We start from the raw sequence: 26,502 nt of genomic DNA on the forward strand, positions 1-26,502 counted from the left end.
TAATAGCTTCAAACAATATAAACCAATATGAACAAATCTTTCCTATCAATTAGAAGGCAGTATGAGGTACTGCTGGAAAGAATGTAGACTTTGGAGCCAGATAAATGTGGATTTGCATTTTCTGCTTCTGTCTCCCCTTACTAGGTGCAACATGGACAAAGTCCTCTACGTCTCTTAGCTTCATTTTCCCTATCTGGAAAAAAGAAGATAATACTTAACCCTTAGGTTTGTGGTTAAGAATAAATAATGTTAGCATTTAATCCAATGTTTGACATGTGCTAAGTATTCAACAAAGGTTAGCACCTTTCCACTTTCCCCAGCTAAATGTTTTAAGCACTGAAAATGTAACTAAGGGGGTTTCTATTTCTTAAATCTCATTTCATTAAATGAAAAAAATATTCCCCTTCTTTTATGTTTGTACCATGCTAGAACTATTCCTTTGATTTGGGTATTCAAGAAAGCTTGATGCCCTTTAAGATCTGATGAAACTTTTAAATATAGAGGTCTCTATTAAAATAGGTATAACATTTCTATTTCTAGAAATATTGACTACTCCAAGCTTAAAATTTAAAACCTACCATGTTATGATTAGCTTTTCACTAAAAAAGTTCTCTCATTGCACAGAATACACATTTCACACTCTGAGTCCTCAGGGTTTTTTTTCCCTCCTTTTAAAATCTGTTTATTATAGTATTTAATGAGATCTTGGAAAACTATTGTAGCTTGCCAAAAGGTGTCACTTTCTTTAACATTTCCTAAACTTTAACATAAGTTATCTTGAATTTGAGTCTTCAGGCAATATAATGCTATATGTTATTTATTGTTTGAAGTTCCATTTACTTAGAATAATGGATACATTAATTATATCTATTCTGAATGATAGAGGCAGTTATTCAGATACCATATCACATAATAAGTCTATACACCAATAGCCTTTTTCCACTAATAATTCATTTCACTCCTGTAGTTTTTCTTTCTAGATAACTATGCTTAAGCATCTTGGAAAAATTGTGGTAATTTTTTCCTGTTTATTTTTCTTAAAGCAAAGCCAGCCAGCACAAGCCTCTCCATCGAGTGGCAGACAATCTGGGAATAGTGAACGTAAACGAAAGGAACCTCGAGAAAAAGATAAAGAAAAAGAAAAGGAAAAAAATAGCTGTGTCATTTTGTAACAAGTGTGGGTCATGTTGGAACCATCTGTATGTCTTCAGAAACAAAACCATAGGAGGAAAGGAAGAAAAACCGATAAATACCGTCTGTGCCTGATTTCCCAATGGATTTTGTTCATGTTTTTCAGGGGAAAGGTTGTTACTTAGTTACAATCAGACTTTTTCAAGTCACACAGTACACTCGTCATGAGCTGGAGTTTCATGTTACAAGTTGAAAATGCTGTGTGTTGTCATTCATGAAAAATAATGCACTTGTAGCCAAATAAGCAAATCACAGCAAATTTGTGTCATAGTGACATTCATAACTCATATCAGTTAGTAAGCTATTTCATCTTCTATTCTAACAATGAATAGTATTCATTGTTTCCTTCCTCAAATCTAAATATTAGCACAATAATTTCTGAAATTAATTTTTACAATGTAAAATTATGATCTAATCCATGAGAAACCAGGGGTTTAATATAGATTTAAAAAGAAAAGAAAAGACACAAATAACAAGAATAAATAACCCTCAATTATATATTGGACTAGTTCAGCCCTTGAACAGCTTTACGTTTCTTTAGGAATGTACATTTTAGATATATCTTGAGAACTGATAATGGAGCTTGGATTTAATTTAGATAGAAAAAAAAAAAGATTTGTATTTCTTTTCCAATAAAAAAAAATTACATAACACCAATACTCATCAAAATCAAATCTTAATAACTTTGTAGTGTTATAAAATTTGAGGAATTTTGAAATCTTTAATAAAGGTTACTTGGACCACAGTTACTATTTATTGATAGTGTGATAAGTGAGTATAAAGAGGAAACCATGTGGATGCTAGGCCTTGTAAATATGGAGATGTAGAAATAGAAAAGGAGATAGTTCAGTGTCTACCTTTTTCTAAAATTACCTTGAACCTTAAATTTTAAATGTTTATTTTCTAGAAAATTAAGTATACTTATTAAAACCAACAAAAAAGCACATTTTTGAAATGATGTTAGATACTCTCTCAGTCTAGTGGAAAAACATTAGTAAAAATCTGTTTGAGGATAAGAATCTGGAGGAATTTATGTAGAAGCAATCAGATTATTCTAACTTATGAGAACCAAATAAACCTATAACATCTTATAGTGTTTCTAGGATTCAGAAAGAATATTTATTGAACTTTATTATGAGGCAACACATATTTTCCTGTATTTCTATAGTTTGGAAAACTATCCTTAATAGTCCTTTTTATATGCTTTATATTTAAAAGTTTGTTTTAGTCATTTTTGAAAAGACTGTTGCTGCTGCAAGTAGTTACGTGATTTACATTCTAAGCCTCAGTAAATTTGTTTGTTCAAGAGCATCTTAATCTAACCTGAGCATCCACTTGGAGAATGCTTTTTGTGGTCTGGGGTGACAAAAGACTACACAAAAAATGTGGTCTTGATTTCTTAAGCTATGTCCTTAACATTCTCCGTGATCCAGGACCAGATATAAGATAAATCTATATGTAAAAAGTAAAGTCTTATTTATGGAAGAAATTATTCTAAGGGAAATATCCAGGGTCAAGCTGTATCTTTTACATCCTTCTATATTGCATGTCTGTTTATGTTATGCCATTTGTTATTCCTTCAAATTTCATATGCTAGCATAAGTCATCAGAGAACCTGTTTGGGGTATAAAACTTTCATACAAAATATTTGGTTAGTCTCTTAATAATAACCCAGAATATGTGTATATTGCTAAAGTAATCAAATGTACTACAGAATTCTCTATTGGCTCAAACAAGTTGATTTTTAGGCCAAGTTTATTCTTGATATCACTCTGTTGGTTAAAGGAGGAAACTCAAACCTCAGTGTTTGTTTTTCCCAGAACAGATAGTAGTGACAGTGCATTATATTTTATTAAGAAGCAAAACAATAAATCCTTAGAAATTTTAAAAAACATATTTGAGGCATATTTTCCCATAATTATATACTTAACTATTTATTGCCCTTGCAAAATATATGTGTAGAAGGTATTCTTCTGTTAATTGTTACTGTCTTAATTTGTTCCAAAGATAACACTGCCATTCTGCAGTCCCATTAGAAGAAAAAAAAATTCACTCAAAACCAGCAGTGCTGCTATCAGATAAGTAAATGTCAACGTATACTTATAAGAAATAACTAAGAAATGTAATGTGTTTGTTAATTCAACCTTTTTCTATGTAATATTTCCCAGTCAGGCTTTCTTACATTCCTGGAATTCAGTTTGATATACCAAGAGTAATAATGATAAAATGTTTACTTTGAATACTGTGGGGGAAAATTAAATGTTCAATTCTATTTAAAAAAAAAAAACTTCTGAGAGATACTGGTTTCCCATCCTTGAAAGTTATAAAGAATTTAGAGCTATTATGTCTTTATTTTGCTCAAGTCAACAAATTACATATTCAGACATTTCATTGTTGGTTTAGGTGCACTGGAATTTGATAGTGGTATATTAAAGTCTTTCCTTCACAGTATTTTATAATGCTTGAAAACTGTTACATGTGCACTGCTAGTAGAAATTAGAACTTAAACATTTTTGTTTTTAAGATTTATAGGCTAGATTAGAGACACATTTGCATCAACCAGTCACCTCTTCTGCAACCAGAGCTAGCAAAAGAAGCAGATGAATGAATGGATATGGTCATTGAACTGTCTCATACTTCAAAGACTTTTCCTTAAGGTTAGTGACCAGTCTTTGTTAACAGTATGAAAATTTTCTTCATGTTAATCCCATTGAATCAACAACGCTGTGATTTATAATATGTTATCAACACTAAAAAATACATCGTGTGTGTGTGTATGTGTGTGTTTCTGAAGCAAGGATCCATGACTTCTAATAGATTCTCAAAGGAGTCTCAGATTTAAGAATCATCATCACCAAGCTGTTTAAGGCAGCTAAAATTGGAATTGGCTGCTTCCTATAATATGCTGTTTCAATGTGCGTAGTTAAAGTAACTTATTTCATGTTTCAAAATGTCAAGTTAGTAGTTGAATGAGACATAGATTTAAGGTTAAGATTAGTCTTTGGAATATATGTATATATTTTTTGTCTAAAATTTCTAGTATTTGACTACTTATGTTTTGAATTCTTCCTCATACTTCTTGATCTTAGCTTAATTAAGCAAGTTACTATCAGAGATTAGTTGACTGAACCCAACATTAACCATTTTGTACTTTCACAAAACCTTAACATTTTGTTTTTAATGAATCACCAACTCAGTTCACAAAGAGACAGAAGATCTTGAGAGGAAAGAGGACTAGAAGTAAAATATATATTTAAGGAAAGAACTATCATATTAATGTTGGCATATAAAGCAGATATTTGTAAAATTCTGCTGGAGAAAAATCAAGGCAAGAATTTCTAGAACTGTCCTAAAACAATCTCATTTATTTAAATTTTTTTTTTAAAAAAAGCAAAAAGCAAATTGATTGTAAAACATGATGGAAAGCTTATGGCTTTTACCTATCACAGAATATTTGGGTATACAACTTAAACTATAGTAATAAATTTACTAATGTTTGATAAAATAAGATGGAGGCATTAAAGATGGCATATAGTTTGTATTTTAAGGTGTGGGAAATGTGAAATTCTGAATCATTTTGTCTAAAAACCTGGCTTTTATCTTGCCTTCGGCAAATTTACCATGCCTCAATTTACTCTAAATATCTAAAGGATGCTCATTTTTAGTGCTTTGCACCTTGGAATAAAGGGCATAGTATAAGCACAGGGTATTATTGAAATAATCATAAATATTACACACATCTTTTGTTCTTGAATGTGTAGAATTTTTCCCCCAATGACAATATTTCTAAAGCCAGTTTTTTGTTTTTTTTAATGCTGTCAAAGTTTGTAGAATTATCTTGTCTTTGAGCATGGCATCATCTCTTCCCCCCATTTTTTTTTTTTTTTTTGCTACGCTGCACAGCATGTGGGATCTTAGTTCCCTCTCCAGGGATCAAACCCGTGCCCCCTGCCAGGGAATTCCCTCTTCCCCACATGTAGTATTTTACAGTTGCTTTTGTGTTCTGTGGGCTATAGGATCAAAACCAAGAGTATTTTGGGAGTATAAAAGCATTAAAAATCTATTTTTTCTGATATCTTTCATATTTCTAAATATTTAGATTCTCTTTGCCTCTTCATGGAACAAAGTACAATGGGATCAGGTTACTAATACATATATGTAAACATTTTTGCATGGATGGAATTCATTTAGATCTCTTAAGTACTGTCCTTTTTAGGGCTATTTAAATTATTTATGTTTTTTAAGTGTAAAATGTTATTTGATAATATACAATTAAATTTCTTTTAGAAAGTGACCGAAAATAGTAAAATAACGGGCTTCCCTGGTGGCACAGTGGTTGAGAGTCCGCCTGCCGATGCAGGGGACATGGGTTCTTGCCCCGGTCTGGGAAGATCCCACATGCCGCGGAGCGGCTGGGCCCGTGAGCCATGGCCGCTGAGCCTGCGTGTCCGGAGCCTGTGCTCCGCAACGGGAGAGGCCACAACAGTGAGAGGCCCGCATACTGCAAAAAAAAAAAAGTAAAATAACCAGAAACAGAGTTCTTAGGTCCTCTAGTAATTGAGTGTCCTTTTTGACTGATGTCCAACACTTCTAAAGCTCTTGGGAAAACATAAAAAAATTGTGGTTACTCTTCTCTAGTGACACTTTAAAACTAAAATTATAATTGAAGGCTTCTTGAACAAAATATACTGCAATATAGAGATAATGCAGTCTAAGGAACAAATTGCAGGACCCTGATAAGTTTAACTGATTTTGAAGATCTGTCTAAATTTTAACTCATGCATGTCTTACTTAATCCCATTGTTTCTGCCATTAGAAATTAGAGTTTAATAAATTGCGATACACATATATATTTTTACATGAAGGATTCTAGTTTCTAATTTCACTTTTCTGATCCCAAAAAAATTCAACTCAAAAAACAGGGTAAAAGTCTTCAGCTATTGCCTCAAGTTTAGCTTTATCCTGTTGAGCTGAGAAAGGATGAGATTTAGATTTGTCTGCTTATAATAGATATTTTTTAGGTCATGGTACTATCCCAGATAAGGTGTTGAAATACCATGGCAGAAACATATAAAATCTAAGCTTTAAACCACAGTAGATTTAAAGAACAAAAAGTTGTAGTATTATTCTATAATGTCTCTACTTCATCTGATATTAATTCTAAGAATTCCTTCAAATCACTTAATAATTTGTCACCATTAACTTTACAAACCTTATATCTATCCTCACTGTAATATCCTATCTTGAGAGGCAGGGGTGCCTCCTAGGTTAGAGGGTGGACAAAGCAAAATTCTTCTGAAGGTGATCCTGGCTTATTTGGCTCTAGTAGTCACAACTTTAATAGGAATTCAGTAAACTGAAATACCCATTTAAGTTCCCAAATCAGTGACCTGTCCAAATGAGCATTATAACTGAAATACCCTGAAGAGCAGTTCTAACTCATGAAATGTGTTTTAAGACTAAGACTGGCATTTAATCTGTCCTGTATGTCTCTCAATTTTGTCAGTTTTTGTTGTTTTTTACATCGTGGTTGTATGAAATAACCATTTTTTTCCAGGGTATAGAGGATATCCTAAAGCTTTTCAGATTTTTAAAGATGAGGATTTGAAAAGCTTCCAGTAGTTTTTGTTAAAATGCTATCTTCTCAGTAAAATAACAACTATTGTTTTCACACATCCACATATCACAAGTAGGACAATATGATCGGAGATTGATGTATGATTGCTACCCAACAATCAGCAAAAGGGATAATCTTCACTTGTGAAACTTCAGAGGTACCCTGAAAGTCATTTCCTAAAGTTAGTGCATGTGAGTCTTTTTTCCTTGAATTGTGCAGAATAATTGGCTTGTGGCACATATTTGGAGGAGTAGCAAGTGAAATGGTATAATGACTGCAGAGAAAGTGATCTTGAAATACAACAAGAAGAAACAAATTTTCTTCTTCCACTTTATTGCCCAGCTATTTGGGTCAGGAGGTTGCTATGATAGATCTCTATGCCAGGCCAAGAATGGCCAATTGAAATAGAGTTCTCAAAGAGTTTAAATATATAGATTGTGTATGAGTGCCTATTTTTTTTTCTCCTTTTCTTTACTATCTTAATGCCCTTTCTACTTCTGAAATAATTCATCTGTTTTGCTTTATGACCAGCTTTAATTCTAGTTGTAGAATGATAGCAACCCTAGAGATTGATAGAAAAGAGCATTTAAATACATTTTTTGAATAAAGACACTTAAAAGCATCTACCCAGCTTAGGGTTGAACTGAATTTCTATGAAAGAAAGTTATTGTTTGATATGCTAATTATGCTAAAACCATTTGATTTTAAAAAGTAAGTCTTAAGTTTCAGAAGTTTCACTTTTGGAGGATACTCCTAAAAAAGGCATATTGAACACAGATGGGAAAATATAAAATATTTCTGAAAGAATTATTCAGTATTATTCAACGTTTAATTTCATGTTTGTTATTGTACCACAAGGATAGCGTCATTCTTGGATTAAAATGTTGGATTTTTGTTAATATACTTAAATCTGTAACCAGTGGTAACACCCTTAGTATTTTTTATTATAGATTATATTTTATTTCAATAAACTTTGATATTTAGACCAAAAAGTCTTTCTGCTATATATATTAATCTCATTAAACTACTTCTTACAAATGTTAAGAGTGGGGAAATGGGGAATTGACATTAATTCACATTTACTTAGGATTAACTCTTATCATACTTGGACCAACTCTTGATAAAGACAGTGCTTTTCCCTCAGGAGACACTGAACAAAGACACAATTAACTCTAAATTATATAATAGTTAACTACCTGATCCCAGTGGTAGATTTGTTATATCTGATACTTCTATTCTCTTGGAGGACTAAGTTAGCAAGAACTGAGGAGGGAATATTTTCTCTTTACACCATGCCAATCCTAATATAAAGTTTTTTGTCCAACAGTTTTTTTGTCCAACAAAGTTTTTGTCAGCCGATGTCTGGCATTTCTCTGTGAAAGCTTTCTTTCTTTCTTTTTAAAGTATTTGTTTATTTATTTAGGCTGCACCAGGTCTTAGTTGCAGCATGCGGACTTCTTAGTTGCGGCGTGCATGTGGGATCTAGTTCCACGACCAGGGATTGAACCTGGACCCCCTGCACTGGGAGTGCAGAGTCCTACCCACTGGACCACCAGGGAAGTCCCTGTGAAAGCTTTCTTAGACTCCCCAGCCTTCTAGGCAGAATTAATCATTCCACACAGTGTTTTGACGACTTCTCCTCATTTACAGCACTTAAGCTAGACTATGAGCCTTTTAAGAACAGAGATCATGTTTTATTCATCTTGATTTTCTTGGCAATATTACATGATCATTGGCACTTTAAATGAACCTAATATCTACTTAGAGGAATTTTTTTAAATACCTATATTATGTGGTAAGTTATATTGCTTGCCTGTCCTTTAAATAAGTTGAGTTATTTAATCAGTTTTCCCCTTTAGCATAAAAGTTATATAGATAGAAGGAACCAAAATCCTTAATCTGTTTCCCCCTACCTTCTGACTCCCCTGATTTTCCGTGGGTATCATCCTGTATCCTCCTAGGCTGCTTGGGAAACAGCAGCCTCAACAAAACTAAAGTAAGCAGCCTTGTTCTTTCCCCATCTCATACCCTTTTTACAGGGTCTCTTTCCTCACTTTATATTATCCTATGAAGTACATACCTATTAATTTGTTGGAGCTGAGATTTGAAGCCAAGCAATCTGACTCCAGAGACTGTGCTCACAAATATATCTGGAAGGGGACAGATAAATCTAGGTCAGGTCTGTGTTCAAATTCTGACTCTTGACTTTTTAAGACACATCTGTTTCAAACCCTGCAGAAATCTTCAAAATCAGGCCTATTAGCCTCCTTTGTACTCACTAGTCTTAAAGCCAGTTAATTCTGCACAGCCTCTTTTCTCAACTGTAAAACAGAATAATTTCTCTCTCTTAAAATTGTTATAAAGATTAATGTACTTAAATTGTCAAATACATAATAAACACCCAATAAATTATAGCAGATTGTGGATAACAGACTAGGGATAACTTTTTTCTTACCAGCCAAGAACTTTAAACGTGAAAAAACACCTCTTTAAATTAGGAAGGCCCCTTAATCCTTATAAAAGTAAACATTTTTTGATTCTCTCCCAATTATAATGCTGATCCTACCAGAAGAACTGAGATCAACCTGGACTCAGAATGGCCCAGAGTGAAAAACATGGAACAAACAAAACTTCAGAATACATAAAATAATACAATCATAAATTCCAGATAAGACTTTGGAAATCGTGACATGTTCTCCCTGGAGATTCATTAGTTTACTCATTTATCAAGGAAGATTCAGGAAGTTAGACTTAATAGGAAGGACCATATTTGGACAGTCAATGATCTATCTTTAAAGCTATGGCATTAAATTTTTAAATTAAGTGCAGTAGAAGTCAAGAGCATAGGACCAAGAAAGTCAGCCAGGCTGAAGTCAGCACCTTCAACGATGTCAGGGTCATGTAGGGGAGTAAAGAATAATTTTCCTTCTACTACCCTTCTAAGTTCTTGGCTGGGGCCTTGTACAGAAGACAGATTAATAAGAGAAAAACAAATTTATAATATGTTTACATGGGAGATAGGGAAAAACTAGTAACTCACAGAGGTAGCTTAGAATTCTGGCTTAAATACCATTTCAGTTAAAGACAAAAGAAAGTGTGTGGAGAGTAAGGTTTGTTATGCAGATTAAAGTCTTTAAATTGGTGCCTTCTCCATTGATTAGATTCTCTTGTGATTTAGTCCTCCTCTTTCTGGTAAAGGAAGATTTCCTTTATAAGTATAAATTTCCATTACAAAGAAGCAACTCTGTTTTCAGAGCTTCTGTATCTGCTATTTCTCCAAATAATTCTCATTGCAAAGAGGCATATTTTGGGGTGGCATATTCTGCTACCCTTCAATCAACTCAGGCAAAAGGTGATAGCATTTAAAGGATTCTTCATCCTTTTGAGGACTTTTCTTTGGGCTGCCAACTTTACTAAATAAATCACTATAAAGAAGTGGTGATACTTTAAATATAGTAGCCTCTGAACCCTGGCATTCCACTGAATGTCCTAGTCCTTAAAATATGGAACTAACTGGTTACTAATAAGTATTATATCAGCAGTACTCCCTATTTATTGGAATATTATCATGTATCAGACACTGAGCTGTTTATATTCTTATCCTTACTTAATCCTCACAAAAATTTTAAGAGATTGATACTATCACAGTTAAGGAAACAGAAACTTGAAAGATTAAGCAACTTACAAAAAGTCAGTGCTAGTGGCAACTTGAAATTTAAAACTGAACCTAATACTCTATAGTCCATTCTCTTTACTTCACAATTATGGAAGCATTCACAAATTTGCATACCTAATATGTTCCAATGACCTCCTTCCTTTTTAAACCACTTCTTATATTTCTGATATTTTTCATCTACATTTCTGGTATCCAATCAAAATTTTAAGCCTGGGATCACTAAAGATTTGCTCCTCTTCTAGATGTGTCATTGTTTTACTCCTTACAGTTAGGTCTATGATCCATTTCAAGTTAATTTTTCTTTTTCTTTTTAATTGAATAAATTTGATGTGTAACACTGTGTAAGTTTAAGGTACACAGCATGTTACTTTGATACATTTATATATTTAATATGATTGCTGATTGCTCATAATATGCTTATATTACATAATTATAGTGCAATATTATTGTCTATATTTATTACACTGTGCATTAGATCTCTATGGCTTATTTACTACTTGTTACAAGTCTATACCATTAAGCACCATCACTCTTATTCCCCACCCATCACCGTCCCCTAGTAACCACCATTTTACTGTCTTTTACAGTTTTAACTTTTTTAGATTCCACATGTAAGTGATATTGTACAGTTCTTATCTTTCTCTGTCTGACTTATCTCAGCATAATTTGCTCAAGGTCCATCCATGATGTTGCAAATGAGAGAATATCTTCCTTTCTTATGGCTGAGTTATATTCTGTTGTTAATGTGTACATATCTTTTTTATCCATTTATCGGTTGATGGGTATTTGGGCCATTTCCATATCTTGGCTATTGTGAATAAAGCCACGATAAACATGGGAGTACATATATTTCGTCTGCATCCTGTTTTCATTTTTGGGGGGTATATACCCAAAAATAGAATTGCTGGATCCTATGGTAGATCTATTCTTAATTTTTTAGGAACCTCCATATTGTTTTCCATATTGGTTGGACCAGTTTACATTCCCATGTATAAGGGTACCCTTTACATCACATCCTTACAAGCACCTGTTGTCTCTTATCTTGTTGGTGATAGCCATTCTAACAGGTGTGTGATGATATCTCAGTGTGGTTTTGATTTGCACTTCCCTGACGATTAGTGATGTTGAACACCTCTTCATGTGTCTGTTGGCCATTTTGATATCCTCTTTGATAAATGTCTAGTTCAGCCCATTTTTTATTTGGATTGTTTGGGCTTTTTGTTGCTGAGTGACCAAGTTATTTGTATATATTGGATATTAACCCCTTATCCAATACATGGTTTGCAAAAATTTTCTCCCATTCTTTACATTGTCTTTTCATTTTGTTAATTGTTTCTTTTGCTGTGCAGCTTTTGAGTTTGATATAGTCCCATTTGTTGATTTTTTTTCTCTTTTTGTTTGTGCTTTGGCATCATACCCCCAAAATTATTGCCAAGATCAATATCGATGAGATTCTTCCACATGTTTTCTTCTAGGAGTTTTATGGTATCAGGTTTTAAAAATTCAAAAAATTCATGTTGAGTGAATTTTTCTGAGTGGCCTGAAATATAGGGGTCCAGTTTCATTTTTCTGCATGCATTTTTCCAGTTTTCCCAGCACCATTTGTGGAAGAGACTGTCCTTTCCCTTTGAGTATTCTTGGCTCCCTTGTTGAATATTAGTTGATTGTATATGTTGGGGATTAATTCTGGACTCTCTATTCTGTTCCATTGGTCGACGTGTCTATTTTTGTGCCAGTATCATACTGTTTTGATTATTTTGGCTTTGTAATATAGTTTGAAATCTGGAAGTGTAATACGTCCAGCTTTGTTCTTTTGTCTCTGGATTGCTTTGACTATTCAGGGTCTTTTATGGTTCAACACAAATTTAGGATTGTTTTGTCTATTTCTGTGAAGAATGTCTTTAGCATATTGATGGGTAATGCATTGAATCTCTGAATGGCTTTGGGTAGTATGTCCATTTTAACAATATTAATTCTTCCGATCCATAAGTATGGGATATCATGCCATTTGTTTGTGTATTCAATTTCTTTCAGTAAAGTTTTGTAGTTTTCATTATACAGATCTTTCATTTACTTAAATTTATTCCTCAGTATTTTATTTTTTTTGATGCTGTGTGAATGGGATGGTTTCATTTCTTTTTCAGATACTTCAGTGATTTCGTATGTTGATTTTGGAAGGCAGCTATGCTCACCACTGTACCGCCAACGCTACACTGTCTGTTGATTTTGTATCCTGCCACTTTACTGAAATTGTTGACTAATTCCAAGTTTTTTGACCAATTCTTTGGGACTTTCTATATATAGGATCATATCATCAGCAAATAATGACAGTTTCACTTCTTTCTTTCTGATTTGGATGCCTTTTATTTCTTTATCTTGACTAATTGCTCTAGCTAGGACTTCAGAGCTATATTTAATAGGTGTGGTGAGACTGGGCATCCTTGCCTTATTCCTGACCTTAAGAGAAACATTTTCAATTTCTCACCATTTCATTTCTAATTTTATTTGAGTCATCTCTTTTCTTCTTAGCCTAACTAAATGTTCATCAATCTTGTTTACCTTTTCAAAGACCCAGCTCTTAGTTTTGTTGATTTTTCTATTGTTTTTATGGTCTCTATTTCATTTATGTCTCCTCTGACCCTTACTATTTCCTTCCTTCTGCTGACTTTGAGCTTAATTTGTTCTTTTTCTAGTTCCTTGAGGTGTAAAGTTATATTATTTGAGATCTAATTTCTTAACAAATGTTTTTATTGCTATAAACTTTCCTCTCAGAACTGCTTTTGCTGCATTCCACAATATTTGATATGTTGTGTTTTCATTTTCATTTGTTTTGAGATAAATTTTAACTTCCCTTTTTCTTCTTTGATCAAATGAAGTGTGTTGTTTAGTTTCTACATATTTGTACATCTTCTCACTTTCCTCTTACTGTTGATTTCTATTTTTTTTACCATTGTGTTCAGAGAAGATAGTTGGTATGATTTCAAGCTCCTTAAATTTACTAAGATTTGTGGCTAATCATGTGACCTCTCCTGGAGAATGTTTCATGTGCACTTGAGAAGAATGTATTCTGCTCCTGTTCGGTGGAATGTTCTGTCTATTAAGCTCATTTGTTCTAACATGTGGTTCAATTCCAATGTTTCCTTGTGGGTTTTCTGTCCGGAAAATGTATCCCTTGCTGATAGTGGGGTTTTGAAGTCCCTAACAATTATTGTATTGTTGTCTATTTCTCCCTTAAATCTATTATTAATTGCTTAATATAGTTCGGTGCTAGGGTGTTGGGAGTGTATATATTTACAGTTGTTGTATCTCCTTAATGTATTGACCCTTTATCATTATTTAATTACTTTCTTTGTCTTTTCTTACTCTTTATGACTTGCAGTCTTCTTTTGTCTGATATAACTATGACTAAACCTGCATCTTTTCATTTCAATTTGCTTGAAATATCATCATCCATCCTTTCACTTTGACCCTATGTGTGTCTATAAAGCTGAAACGAGGACTTCCCTGGTGGCACAGTGGTTAAGAATCGACCTGCCAGTGCAGGGGGACATAGGTTTGAGCCCTGGTCCGGGAAGATCCCACATGCCGCAGAGCAACTAAGCCCGTGCACCACAACTACTGAGCCCGCATGCCACAACTACTGAAGCCCGCATGCCTAGAGCCCGTGCTCCGCAACAAGAGAAGCCACCGCGATGAGAAGCCTGTGCACTGCAACAGAGTAGCCCCCTCACGCTGCAACTAGGGAAAGCCCGCATGCAGCCAAAAAAATAATAATAATTAAAAAAAAATAGAATCTGTAATTTTAAAACTCCCTGCAAACAAAAGTCTAGGACCAGATGGCTTTCCTGGGGAATTCTACCAAACATATAAAGAAGAACTTACACCTGTCGTTCTCAGACAATTCCAAAAAACTGAAGAGGAGGAAACACTACCAAATTCATTCTGCAAGGCCACCATTACTCTGATAACAAAACCAGACAAAGACACCACAAAAGAAATTACAGGCCAATATCTGTCATGAATATAGTTGCAAAAATTCTCAATGAAATATTAGCAAACCAAATCCAACAATACATAAAAAGGATAATACACCATGATCAAGTTGGATTCATTCCAGGGTCGCAAGAATGGTTCAAGATACGTAAATCAATCAACATATGTTCATTGACATTAATGTTAACATCACATTAACAAAAAGACAAATCTGCATGATCGTCTCAATAGATGCAGAAAAAGCATTTGACAAAATTCAACATCCATTTATGATCAAAAACTCTCACCAAAGTGTGTATAGAGTGAACATATCTCAACATAATAAAGGCCACTTACAACAAACCCACAGCCAACATAATACTCAACAGTGAAAAGCTGAAAGCCTTCCTACTAAATTCAGGAACAAGACAAGGATGCCCACTGTCACCACTTCTATTCAACATAGTATTGGAAGTCCTAGCTACAAAAATAAGACAATAAAAAGAAATTAAAAGTATCCAAATTGGAAGGAAAGAAGTAAAACCATTACTATTTGCAGATGACATGATACTTTATATAGAAAACCCTGAAGTCTCCACACAAAAACTATTAGAATAAATAATTTCAGCAAGGTAGCAGGATACAAGATTAATATACAGAAATCTGTTGTGTTTCTATACACTAATAATGATATATTAACAAAAATAAACAATTGGGCCCTAATTAAACTTAAACGCTTTTTCACAGCAAAAGAAACCACAAACAAGATTGAAAAGACAACCCTCAGAATGGGAGGAAATACTTGCAAATGAAGCAACTGACAAAGGATTAATCTCCAAAATATACAAGCAGCTCATGCAGCTCAATATCAAAAAAACAAACAACCCAATCAAAAAATGGGCAGAAGACCTAAATAGACATTAGGCTGAGTAAAAAACTGAAACTCATTAGGTTGGGTTAAAAAAAAGAGATAGTTTTAAACTGAACAGTTCCCAGAGGTATGCAGGGCAATAAGTTCAAGCTTCAACCAGCCAAAGCAGAGAGTTCTGAGTGATCAACTAGGGCATACATTGTTGACCACAAAGAAAGCACCCCACAGTATTATGATTAAACTACCCCTTGAATGAACAGATCCTGAAAACAAAGCTCATATTTATCAAACTGATGAACAAATAACTTAAATGCCTTATATTCCTTGAAGGAAGACAACAAAATCCATACATTCAACAATACAGCATTCATAATATTCAGCATCCAGTCAAAAATTATTAGACTTGCCAGAAACCAAGAAAATGTGATCCCTAACCAGGAAGAAACCTCAAATGAAAGGGATTGTAAGAGATTTTAAATTAGCAGACAAGGACCTAAAATACTATTGTATATTTATGTATTTAAAGGCAAACATGAACATAATGAAGAGAGAAATCAAAAATATTCTTAAAAAACCAAATAAAGCATTTAGAGATTTAAAAAAATATGTGAAATAAAATTTTCACAGGATAAGATTAACAGTGGATTAGACATTGCAGATGAAAAGACTGGTAAACAAAAGCAAGAAGATTAAATGAATAAAAAAATAAACAAGTTCAGTGACCCCTGAAGCAACATCATCTTAGAAAATACATGTAAATGAAGTCTTGGAATAACAGTACAGAGTGTAGAAAAAACAAAAATGATGGCCAAAATTTTCTTATTTGATTTTTAAAAAAAGTTACAGAGCCACAAAGCTCAACAAATCACACATAGGAAATACACACACCAACACACATCATAATCAAATTGCTAAAAACCAGTGATAAATAGAAAATCTTAAAGCAATCAGGAGAGGAGAGGGGGAGGAATATCTCATCTTTGCACCTTCCCACCCAGAATACTTGTTAAAGTTATCCAATAACGCAAGACCCCTAGACATTGGCTGGCGCCTTAGTAGCTGTCACCACATAACACGTGCCAAGGGACTGATACTTTGGACAAAGGGCTCACTGCGTTGTACCAAGGAGAGAGATTCCTTTGGTGCTAAGTCCCAACCCAGATCCTTTGGAAAGACACCAACCTAGGAGTAGACCATGCCCTTTCCCTTCCTTTTCCCATAACCACCTAAAAGGTTCGCACTATGAGTCATCAGGCAGAGATACAAAGTGAAAGCTGTGGCTTCCCCAATGAAGCAAAAGGCAGATCTGTAGCACAGTAGTTTCCATCTTTCAAAAATACCATGGTATTTCTGCAGCACAGCAAAGGGATTAGTTTAAACCTAACTTAAGCCAAGCGTCCTTAAACCAGACAACCATTGCCACGAGAGAGGTCCCTAACCCTAACAATACTGATTTAAGGCTCTCTGGAGGAAAACAATATTAGCAGAATAAAGGACCTCCCCCCAGTATATGCAGTGTCAAAGGAAGGAAGGAAAGGAGAGAAGGAGGGAAGAAGGGAGGGGAAAAGGGAGGGACAGCCAGTTTAATGAGAGACATAATGGTCTCTTCAAATAACGCAATTTTACTCTAGTCTGCAAATAGATGCCTAAATGGGTCTCTATCTTGCCCCAGGCCTTAATCTCTCTTAAGTCTCCTTGGGTAACTTACACCTTATAGCAACTTAAAACAACTTTCCAATGCTTGTTCCTATCTTTAGAGGCTATGTCTTTCCTCTATGTATATGAAGACTCATTATATATGAGGCCCTTTTAATAATGTCTCCCTGTATCTTTATGGATTTTCAATCCTGCCCCCCACCGCGTAAGGGTCGGAAGCTAGATCAAGGATGCATAGTCCTTTTGGACCCATTAACTGTGGATTATCTGTCAGGCTAGGCACCTGCCCATCGGACAGGGGACCCTTTTGAGCTCGAACTTCCACTACCTGAAATCTTCTTCAATATCCAGATAATAAAGGGGTGGGTAATTCTTCTGAGCTCTCACTCCAATCCCCTCAAGGAAATAAAAATGAGTTGTCCAGGGTCATTTCCATAGACAGTGTGGACTACCAAGAAGGGAAATAGAAAATCCCACTTAGTGAATGAAAATTACATTCAGAGAGAATAATAAAATCACCATATCCCATAATGATGAAATCAAAATCATATCAGGCAACAAAAGCCTGCCAAGTGCAGCTGTGCCCCATTCCATTGGCTATTTGTTTTGTTACTTTTGGTCTGTGTGCTTTTGTTGGTTTGCAGTCTGGAGGCCCAAACCCTCCAAGCAAGTCACTGTTTCAACCAAACACAGCAAATGTTGAGGCCTGCATACCATCAAGTGTGAATAATGCAAGCTCTGCAGCCCAAAGGTCCTGCCAGCTTGCCTGCCAACAATCAAACCAACTCATAAAGCAAAAGGCCCATAATAATTGGCTTAGTTGGAGGACCTGCCTGCAGTTTAATTCTAGATCTCTAACTACCTCAGCCGTGGATATTTAAATAAACAACTTGACTGTTAATAACATGCACCTAAATCAGGCCATAAGATTTAAAACCTATTTGTTGCAGAATTCCCTTCATCCCCCATCTGGGGAAAACCTAGGACTGTTGGGAGTTTTTAGATTTGGCCAGCCCTATATGGGAGTTTAAATGTGCCAACTGGGTTCTGGTACTTTGGCCCAATTATGGCAGTATCATGGATGCCAGCATCCCTTTTGCTAGCTGTGTACCCACAAAGCTTCTTGACTTAAGCTTGCAAAGTAAAGCTCCCAGGCCCAACATTGCCTTCAAATTCCACAAGCAGCTTATTCTTCTTATACCATAAAGTCAGAAAAACGTGAGCCCTATCAACCTGAGTGGGTATCCACTTACGAAGGACGCACCAGTCCCACATCCCAGATGCCACTGCTGTGGTCCAGGAGTTCACCACTAGATGACATCGCCTCAGACACCATCTCTCCTGTCCAAGAGCTGCGCACCAAACGCTGAGACCACTGCCCAAGCTACGCCCATGGATGGCCTCTCCTAAGCCACCGACAAATTAGACACAGGTCACTTATTGCTTCTCCTCTTTTGCTATGAGGGGTCCTATTATGCTTGCTGTTTTATGTGGCCCATGATCCTAGTATACTCCTTGCTCTCTGCCAAAATATATACCTTTATACTCCCATGTCTAATGGGAAACCCTGTTTCCCAAATAGCACTACGATCTGTGTCATTCTAAAAATTAATGAAAATGATTGCTTTCCCCAGGAGGCAACTACCTCATATGAGCCCACTCCCCACTGCATTCTCCTACTCCCCCCTCTGGCTTGCCACTTCTCACCTTGCATGTCTGACCATGGCTACCACGCTACCCTTGCCCCTTGGTTACAAATACTACTGACATTTATATATACCTTATTGAACTCTCAGTTCATTCTCTCCAACAATATAACTGCAGAACCTACCACCATGACCAAAATACACTAAGATATTGTCATGAAAAATATAACTTAGACTTTTAACATACCTGACAACTCCAAGACATTGTTAGAGACCTCAGAAATTTCAGATCTGTTTTCACGGCTAATGCCATGTAAATGGGGAACTTAGTTATGGCCAGCCCATTAGGACTCCTTGTACTTCTGTCTTCTTCCTTTTCACTCTCATAATAAAATATTTTCTATGCCATTCAGGGCAACTTATGCTCTACTCTCTAAAATTCTCCTCTACTATTCAGGCCACTCAAATGCCCCAAATAACTGAACTCGAAACTGATGATAAGACATTAGGGGTCAACTGTAATATTTTTAAAATGCTATCTTAAGATATTTTTTATTGAGGTATAATTGACAGATAGGAACTGTACATACTTAAGGTGTACAGCTTGATGTTGTGACATTGTGAAATGATCACCACAACCAACTAATTAACATATCCGTCACCTCACATAGCTACCATTTTTCTTTTCTTTTCCTTCCTTTGTAGTGAAAACACTTAACATCTCTCTCAGGAAATTTCAAGTACACAATACAGTATTGTTAACTACAGTCACCATGCTGTACATGAGACCTTCAGAACTCATTCATCGTGTATAACTGAAACTTTGTCCCCTTTGACCAACATTTCCCTATTTTCCCTTTCCTTCTGTCCCTGGCAACCGTCATATTCTCTGCTTCTATGAAATTGACTATTTTAGATTCCATATATAAGTAAGATCATGCAGTATTTGTCTTTAAGTGTCTGACTTATTTCGCTTAGCATAATGTCTTTCAGGCTCATCCATGTTGTACCAAATGGCAGGATATCCTTTTATAAGGCTGAATAATATTTTATTGTATATATGTGTATACACACACACACACACATCTTTATCCATTCACCCATCTGTGAACATTTAGGTTGTTTCCAGGCTACAATAAACATAGGAGTGCAGATATCTCCTCAAGATTCAGACTTCATTTCTTTAAAATATATATCAAGAAGTTAAAAACACTATCTTGATCAATTTTAAGCCCCTGGCTAGTGGCAAGTCAGTTTCCCTGCTTGAGTGGCTAAATCCACACCCAACCACTTCCCTTACGGGGCTCTCACACTCCAGGCCACTATGCACCCAACCTAACTGCCGTGGGACAAGGTACCAGACAAGTAAGACAGTCCCTATGCCCCTAGTTAAATCATTCAAATTAGCCAATCCACAGAAGAGTCATGAAACCTAACTGACCACACCTCATTTACCATACATAGGATGCCCCCTACAGCTCTAATTTGTTGTTACCCTGTCCCTGGGTGCAGTCTCTCGTGGTACTGCATGGTAGCTTTTTCTTGTTCAGCGCTGTAAGTAACAGAGTTCTGCCTTTCATCTGTCCAAGTATCATTGTATCCCACCATCAAAAGAATCTTTAAATGTTATAAACAATTAGAAAACGGGCTATAAAAAATGATCTAAGCTTCTACCTTAAGAGGAGAGAAAGAGCAAATCGAACCCAAGTAAGCAGACAGAAATAATGAATGATAAGAGAAGGAAAAAATGGATAGAAAATAGACAAATGATAAAGAAAATAATGAAACAAAAAGCTGGTTCTTTGAGGGTAGAAAAAATTGTAAATTACTTTAGCCAGGCTGACCTAGAGAAAAAGAGAAAAGACACAAATGCCAAGAATGAAAGAGGAGACATCACTAGAAATCCTACAGCCATTAAAAGGACAATAGGGAATGTATTAATAATTTTCTGCCAATAAGTGTGATCACTTACATAAAATGGATAAATTCCTTGAAAGACACAAGTTACCAAAATCAGTTTCAAGATGAAATAGAAAATCTTAGTAGCCTTATGTCTTTTAGAAAATTGAGTCTATACGTTTAATACCTCCTCAAAAGAAAAGTCCATGCCCAAATGTCATCACTGGTAAATTCTATCAAACATTTAAGAACAAAATAACACCAATCTTACACAAACTCCTTCAGAAAAAGGCAAAGGAGGGAACATTTCTCTATTACATTTATGAGGCCAGTAATACCTTCATAAGCATTATAAGAAAAGAGAACTACAGGCTAATATTCCTCATGGAAACAATACAAAAATCTTTAACAGCAACAATAACAACAACAAATGAACAAAGAATGAAGACTCAAACTTTCTGATTTCAAACCTTGCTACAAAGCAACAAAAATAAATGTTACTGTCATAAGGATAGACATATTGATCAATGAAATAGAATTCAGAGTTCAGAAATAGAACCATATGTCTATGGTCAGCTGAATTTGACAAGGTGCCAAGACTATTCAACGGGGAAAGGATTATCTTTTTGAAAAATGGTGCTGAAACAACTGATGATACACATGCAAAAAAATGAAATTTGACCCTTACCTCATACCATATAAAAAAAGTAACCCCAGGGCTTCCCTGGTGGCGCAGTGGTTGGGAGTCCGCCTGCCGATGCAGGGGACACGGGTTCGTGCCCCGGTCCGGGAAGATCCCACGTGCCGCGGAGCGGCTGGGCCCGTGAGCCATGGCCGCTGAGCCTGTGCGTCCGGAGCCTGTGCTTCGCAATGGGAAAGGCCACAACAGTGACAGGCCCACGTACCGTAAAAAAAAAAAAAATTAACCCCAAATTGATCATACACCTAAATGTAAGAGCTAAAACTGTAAAACTCTTAGGAGAAAACATACTGGTAAGTCTTCATGACTTCTGGTTTGGCAATGAATCCATAGATATGACACCAAAAGCACAAGCATCAAGAAAATGTAGATTGTACTTCATCAAAATTTAACACTTTTGTTTTTCAAAGGATACCCTAATAAACTGAAACAACCACCACAGCATGGGAGGAAATATTTACAAATCATGTATCTGATAAAGGACTTCTACCTAGAATATATAAAGAATTCTTACAACTCAATAAAAAAAGGCAAATAACAATAAAAAATGAACAAAAGGTCTGAAGAGACATTTCTCCAAAGAAGATGTACAAATAGCCTATAAGCACTGGAAAAGACGCTTGGCTTTATAACTCGTCAGAGGAATACAAACCAAAACCACAAGAGATACCATTTCACACCCACTAGATTGGCTAGAATAAAAAGGGAGTAAATATTGTAAGAAAAAGGAAAACTCAGAACTTGCATATACTGTTCATGGGAATACAAAATTGTGCAGCCAATTTGGAAAACAGCACGACAGTTCCTCAACATAGAGCTACCATATGGCCCAACAATTCCACTACTAGGTGTATACCCAAGAGAAACGGAAACATATGCCCACATAAAACATGTTCAGGAATGTTCATAATAGCATTATTCACAATAGCTAAAAGATGAAAACAAACCAAATGTGCATCAGATACATGTATAAGTGAATCACATTGCTGTACACCTGAAACTATCACAACATTGTTAATCAACTATACTCCAATACCAAATAAAAAGTTAAAAAAAAAGAGAGAAAACAAATGTCCATCAGCCAACTCTGAATGAATGAACAATGTGTGAAATAACCATACAGGTAACATTTTTCAGGCATAAAAATGAATGAAGTATTGATACACGCCACAACAGGGATGAACCTTAAAAACATTATGCTAAGTGAAAAAAGCTAGTCACAAAAGATAATATATGATTTCATTTACATAAAATGTCCAGAATTGCCAAAACTATAGACAGAAGGTAAATTAGTGGGTGCTTAGGATTAGAGTCAGGGGAGGGAAGTGAGTGAGTGAGGTGACAATTTAAAAAGAGTACAGGGACTTCCCTGGTGGCGCAGTGGTTAAGAATCTGCCTGCCAATGCAGGGGACACGGGTTTGAGCCCTGGTCCGGGAAGATCCCACATGCTGCGGAGCAACTAAGCCTGTGGGCCACAACTACTGAGCCTGCTCTCTAAAGTCGGCGAGCCACAACTACTGAGCCTGCATGCCACAACTACTGAAGTCTGTGCACCTAGAGCCCGTTTCTCTTGTTCTCTGCAACAAGAGAAATGACTGCAACAAGAAGCCTGCTCACCGCAAGTAAAGAAATCCTGTGTGCAGCAACGAAGACATGACATGGCCAAAAATAAAAATAATTTAAAAAAAAAAAGTACAGAGTTTCTTTTCTTTTTAATATAAATTTATTTATTTATTTTTGGCTGCGTTGGGTTTTCGTTGCTGCATGCAGGCTTTCTCTGGTTGTGGTGAGCGGGGGCTACTCTTTGTTGCGGTGTGCATGCTTCTCATTGCAGTGGCTTCTCTTGTTGCAGAGCATAGGCTCTAGGCACACGGGCTTCAGTAGTTGTGGCACGTGGGCTCAGTAGTTGTGGCTTGCGGGCTCTAGAACGCAGGCTCAGTAGTTGTTGCACAAGGGCTCAGTTGCTCCATAGCATGTGGGATCTTCTCAGTCCAGGGCTCGAACCCGTGTCCCCTGCATTGGCAGGTGGATTCTTAACCATTGCGCCACCAGGGAAGCCCCAGGGTTTCTTTCTGAGGTGAAAACTGTAGTGATCACTGTACATATCTGTAAATGTATTAAAATCATTGAGTTGTACACTTTTTAGATTTTATTATTTTAAAAAACTTTTTTATTATAGAAAATTTCAAACATACATAAAAGTAGAAGAAATAGTGTAATAAAGCCCCATGAATCCATCAATTAGCTTCAAGAATTATCAACACATGGCCAATCTCATATCATCTATATCATTCTCTTGTCCCCTCTCCTTTTTTTTAAAATAGTAGGTCCTTGTTGGTTATTCATTTTAAATATAGTAGTGTGTACATGTCAATCCAAACCAAATAACTGGGTGAACTGTGTGGTATATGAATTATCTTTCAACAAAGCAGTTTTGAAACAAACAAAAATCCTTAACAAAACTGCAGTAAATGAAATCCAGCCACACACACACACACACACAAACTCCATAACCAAGTATGAATTTTCCCTGGTATGCAAAGTTGATTTAACATTTTAATATCAGTCAATGTAATTCAGCATATTAGCAGAATGAAGGGGAAAATCTATATACAGAAAAAGCATTTGACAAAATTCAACACCCATTTGCAATAAAAACTCTTAGCATATTAGGAAGATCAGGGAACTTCCTCAGCCTCATAAAGGGTATAAATGAAAAACTCACAGCTGACATCACACTTCATGGTGAAAGACTGAATGCTTTTCCCCTAAAATTGGGTACTATGCAAGAATGTCTGCCCTCACAACTCCTATTCAACATTCGGTTGGAGATATTAGCCAATGCAATAAGGCAATGGGGGAGGGGAGGCATTTAGGTTGGTAAGGAAGATATAATGCTGCCTTTGTTTCCAGAAGACATGATAGGGTACATCAAAAACCTTGCGGCATCTCCAAAAAAGCTAGTAGAATTAATAAGTATATTTAGCAATGTCACAAGATATAAGGGCTCCATACAAAAATCAATTATGTTTCTATGTAGCAGCAGTGAAAAATCAAAAATTAAACATTTTAAATACCATTTACAATAGCATCAAAAATATTAAATACTTAGGGATAAATTTAACAAAAATTGTTTAAGACTTATACACTGAAAATTAAAACACATTGCTGAGAGGTTTTAAAGAAGGCCTACTAAATGAAGAGATACTCGAATTATAGTTTGTAAGATTTGATATTGTTTGTTAATGTCAGTTCTCCCCAAATTTATCTATATATTCAACATAAATCATTCAAAATTCCAGCAGCATTTTTTGGTAGATATTGGTAGGCTGATTTAAAAACTTACATGGAAATGCAAAGGGGTGAAATAAAGACTATGGTATTAGTGAAAATATAGACATACAGATCAATGGAGCAGAATAGACTTACATATATAAGGTAAGTTGATTTTTTTTAAACAAGGGTGCTAAGATAATAAATGGGGAAAAGATAGTGTTTTCAGCAAATTATACTGGAAAAACTAGATATCCATACAGAAAAAAAATGTACCTCACCCCTTTAATGTATGCCATACATAAATCAACTTGAAATAGATTTTATCTAAATCAAAAACTAAAACTATTCAAGTTCTGGACAAAAACATAGGACAAAGGCATATGTGATCTTGGGGTAGGCAAAGATTTCTAAGATAGGACAAAACATATGCATGAACCTTTAACAAAAATTGATAAATTGAACTTCATCAAAATTGAAAACTATTCTTCATCACAGCAAGATCTTTTTTGACTCACCTCCTAGAGTAATGAAAATAAAAACAAAAATAAACAAATGGGACCTAATTAAACTTAAAAGCTTTTTGCACAGCAAAGGAAACCATAAACAAGACAAAGAGACAACACACAGAATGGGAGAAAATATTTACAAATGATGTAACTGACAAGGGATTAGTCTCCAAAATTTACAAACAGCTCATGTGGCTTAATATCATCAAAACAAACAACCCAAACAAAAAATGGGCAGAAGGCCTAAACAGACATTCCTCCGAAGAAGACATACAGATGGCCCACAAACACATGAAAAGATGCTCAACATCACCAATTATCAGAGAAATGCAAATCAAAACTATAATGAGGTATCACCTCACACCAGTCAAAATGGCTATCATCAAAAAATCCACAAGCAACAAATGCTGGAGAGGATGTGGAGAGAAGGGAACCCTCCTACACTGTTGGTAGGAATTTAAATTGGTACAGCCACGATGGAGAAGAGTATGGAGGTTCCTTAAAAAACTGAAAAAAGAGCTACCATATGATCCTGCAGTTCCACTCCTGGGCATATATCCAGAGAAAAACATGGTCCAAAAGGATACATGCACCCGGATGTTCATTGCAGCAATGTTTACAGTAGCCAAGACATGGAAGCAACCTATGTGTCCATCAATAGAGGAATGGATAAAGAAGATGTGGTACCTATATACAAAGGAATATTATTAAGCCATTAAAAATGAATTAATGCCATTTGCAGCATCATGGTTGGACCTAGAGATTGTCATATTGAGTGAAGTTAAGTCAGAGGAAGAGAAATATACGATACTGCGAATATGTGGAATCTAAAAAGAAATGAAACAAATGAACTTATTTACAAAACAGAAACAGACTCACAGACTTATAGAACAAACTAATGGTTACCGGGGGGAAGGGGACAGTTAGGGAGTGTGGGACTGACATGTATACACTTATATTTTAAATGGATAACCAACAAGAACCTACTTTGTAACACAGGGAACTCTGCTCAATATTATGTTACAAGCTAAATGGGAAAAGAATTTGAAAAAGAATAGATATATGTATATGTGTAACTGAATCACTTCACCATACACCTGAAACTATCACAACATTGTTAATCAACTATACTCCAATATAAAATAAAAAGTTAAAAATAAAATGATAAATTTTAAAAAAACAAATGTTACTTTGTTTATCCTCTTATGTACTAAAACAACAAAGTCCATATTTTTCAAAGCCTTGTATCATGTTAAATATCAACTTTTCCTTAATGATTAAATCCCTATTGATCTTTTTAAAAATAAATAATAAAACAAATATAAAAATATTTTACAGTTAAAAAGTCCTAACCACCATCTGACTCTTCAGCAAATTGTAGTAGTAACATCAAGGATCACTCATCACAGATCACCATAAGAAATATAATAATAATGAAAATGTTTGAAATACTGAATTATCAAAATATGACACAGAGACATGAAGTGAGCA

At 35.3% G+C, this 26,502-nt stretch overlaps 1 protein-coding gene across 10 annotated transcripts in view; it reads left to right on the plus strand.

The window, feature by feature from the left end:
* The window catches only part of MINDY2 (MINDY lysine 48 deubiquitinase 2), a 114,430-nt gene that overhangs the window by 68,922 nt on the left and 19,006 nt on the right, over window positions 1–26,502 (plus strand). For 2 of the 10 annotated variants that reach the window (XR_010945947.1, XR_010945948.1), the window contains exons 9-10: window positions 3,199–3,269; window positions 3,715–3,848. Coding sequence is in view for 2 of the 10 variants with exons in the window: in XM_067748371.1 (XP_067604472.1) it covers window positions 1,044–1,172 (129 nt within the window). In the remaining 8 variants the exon portion in view is untranslated. Of the gene's footprint in view, window positions 1–144; window positions 7,801–12,628; window positions 13,847–26,502 lie in introns of those variants that run through there. The other 8 variants (XR_010945966.1, XR_010945946.1, XR_010945971.1 and 5 more) reach the window with 8 other exon arrangements.

The sequence above is a fragment of the Pseudorca crassidens genome, chromosome 1 (genome assembly GCF_039906515.1).
Source record: "Pseudorca crassidens isolate mPseCra1 chromosome 1, mPseCra1.hap1, whole genome shotgun sequence".
Taxonomy (NCBI): Eukaryota; Metazoa; Chordata; class Mammalia; order Artiodactyla; family Delphinidae; genus Pseudorca; species Pseudorca crassidens.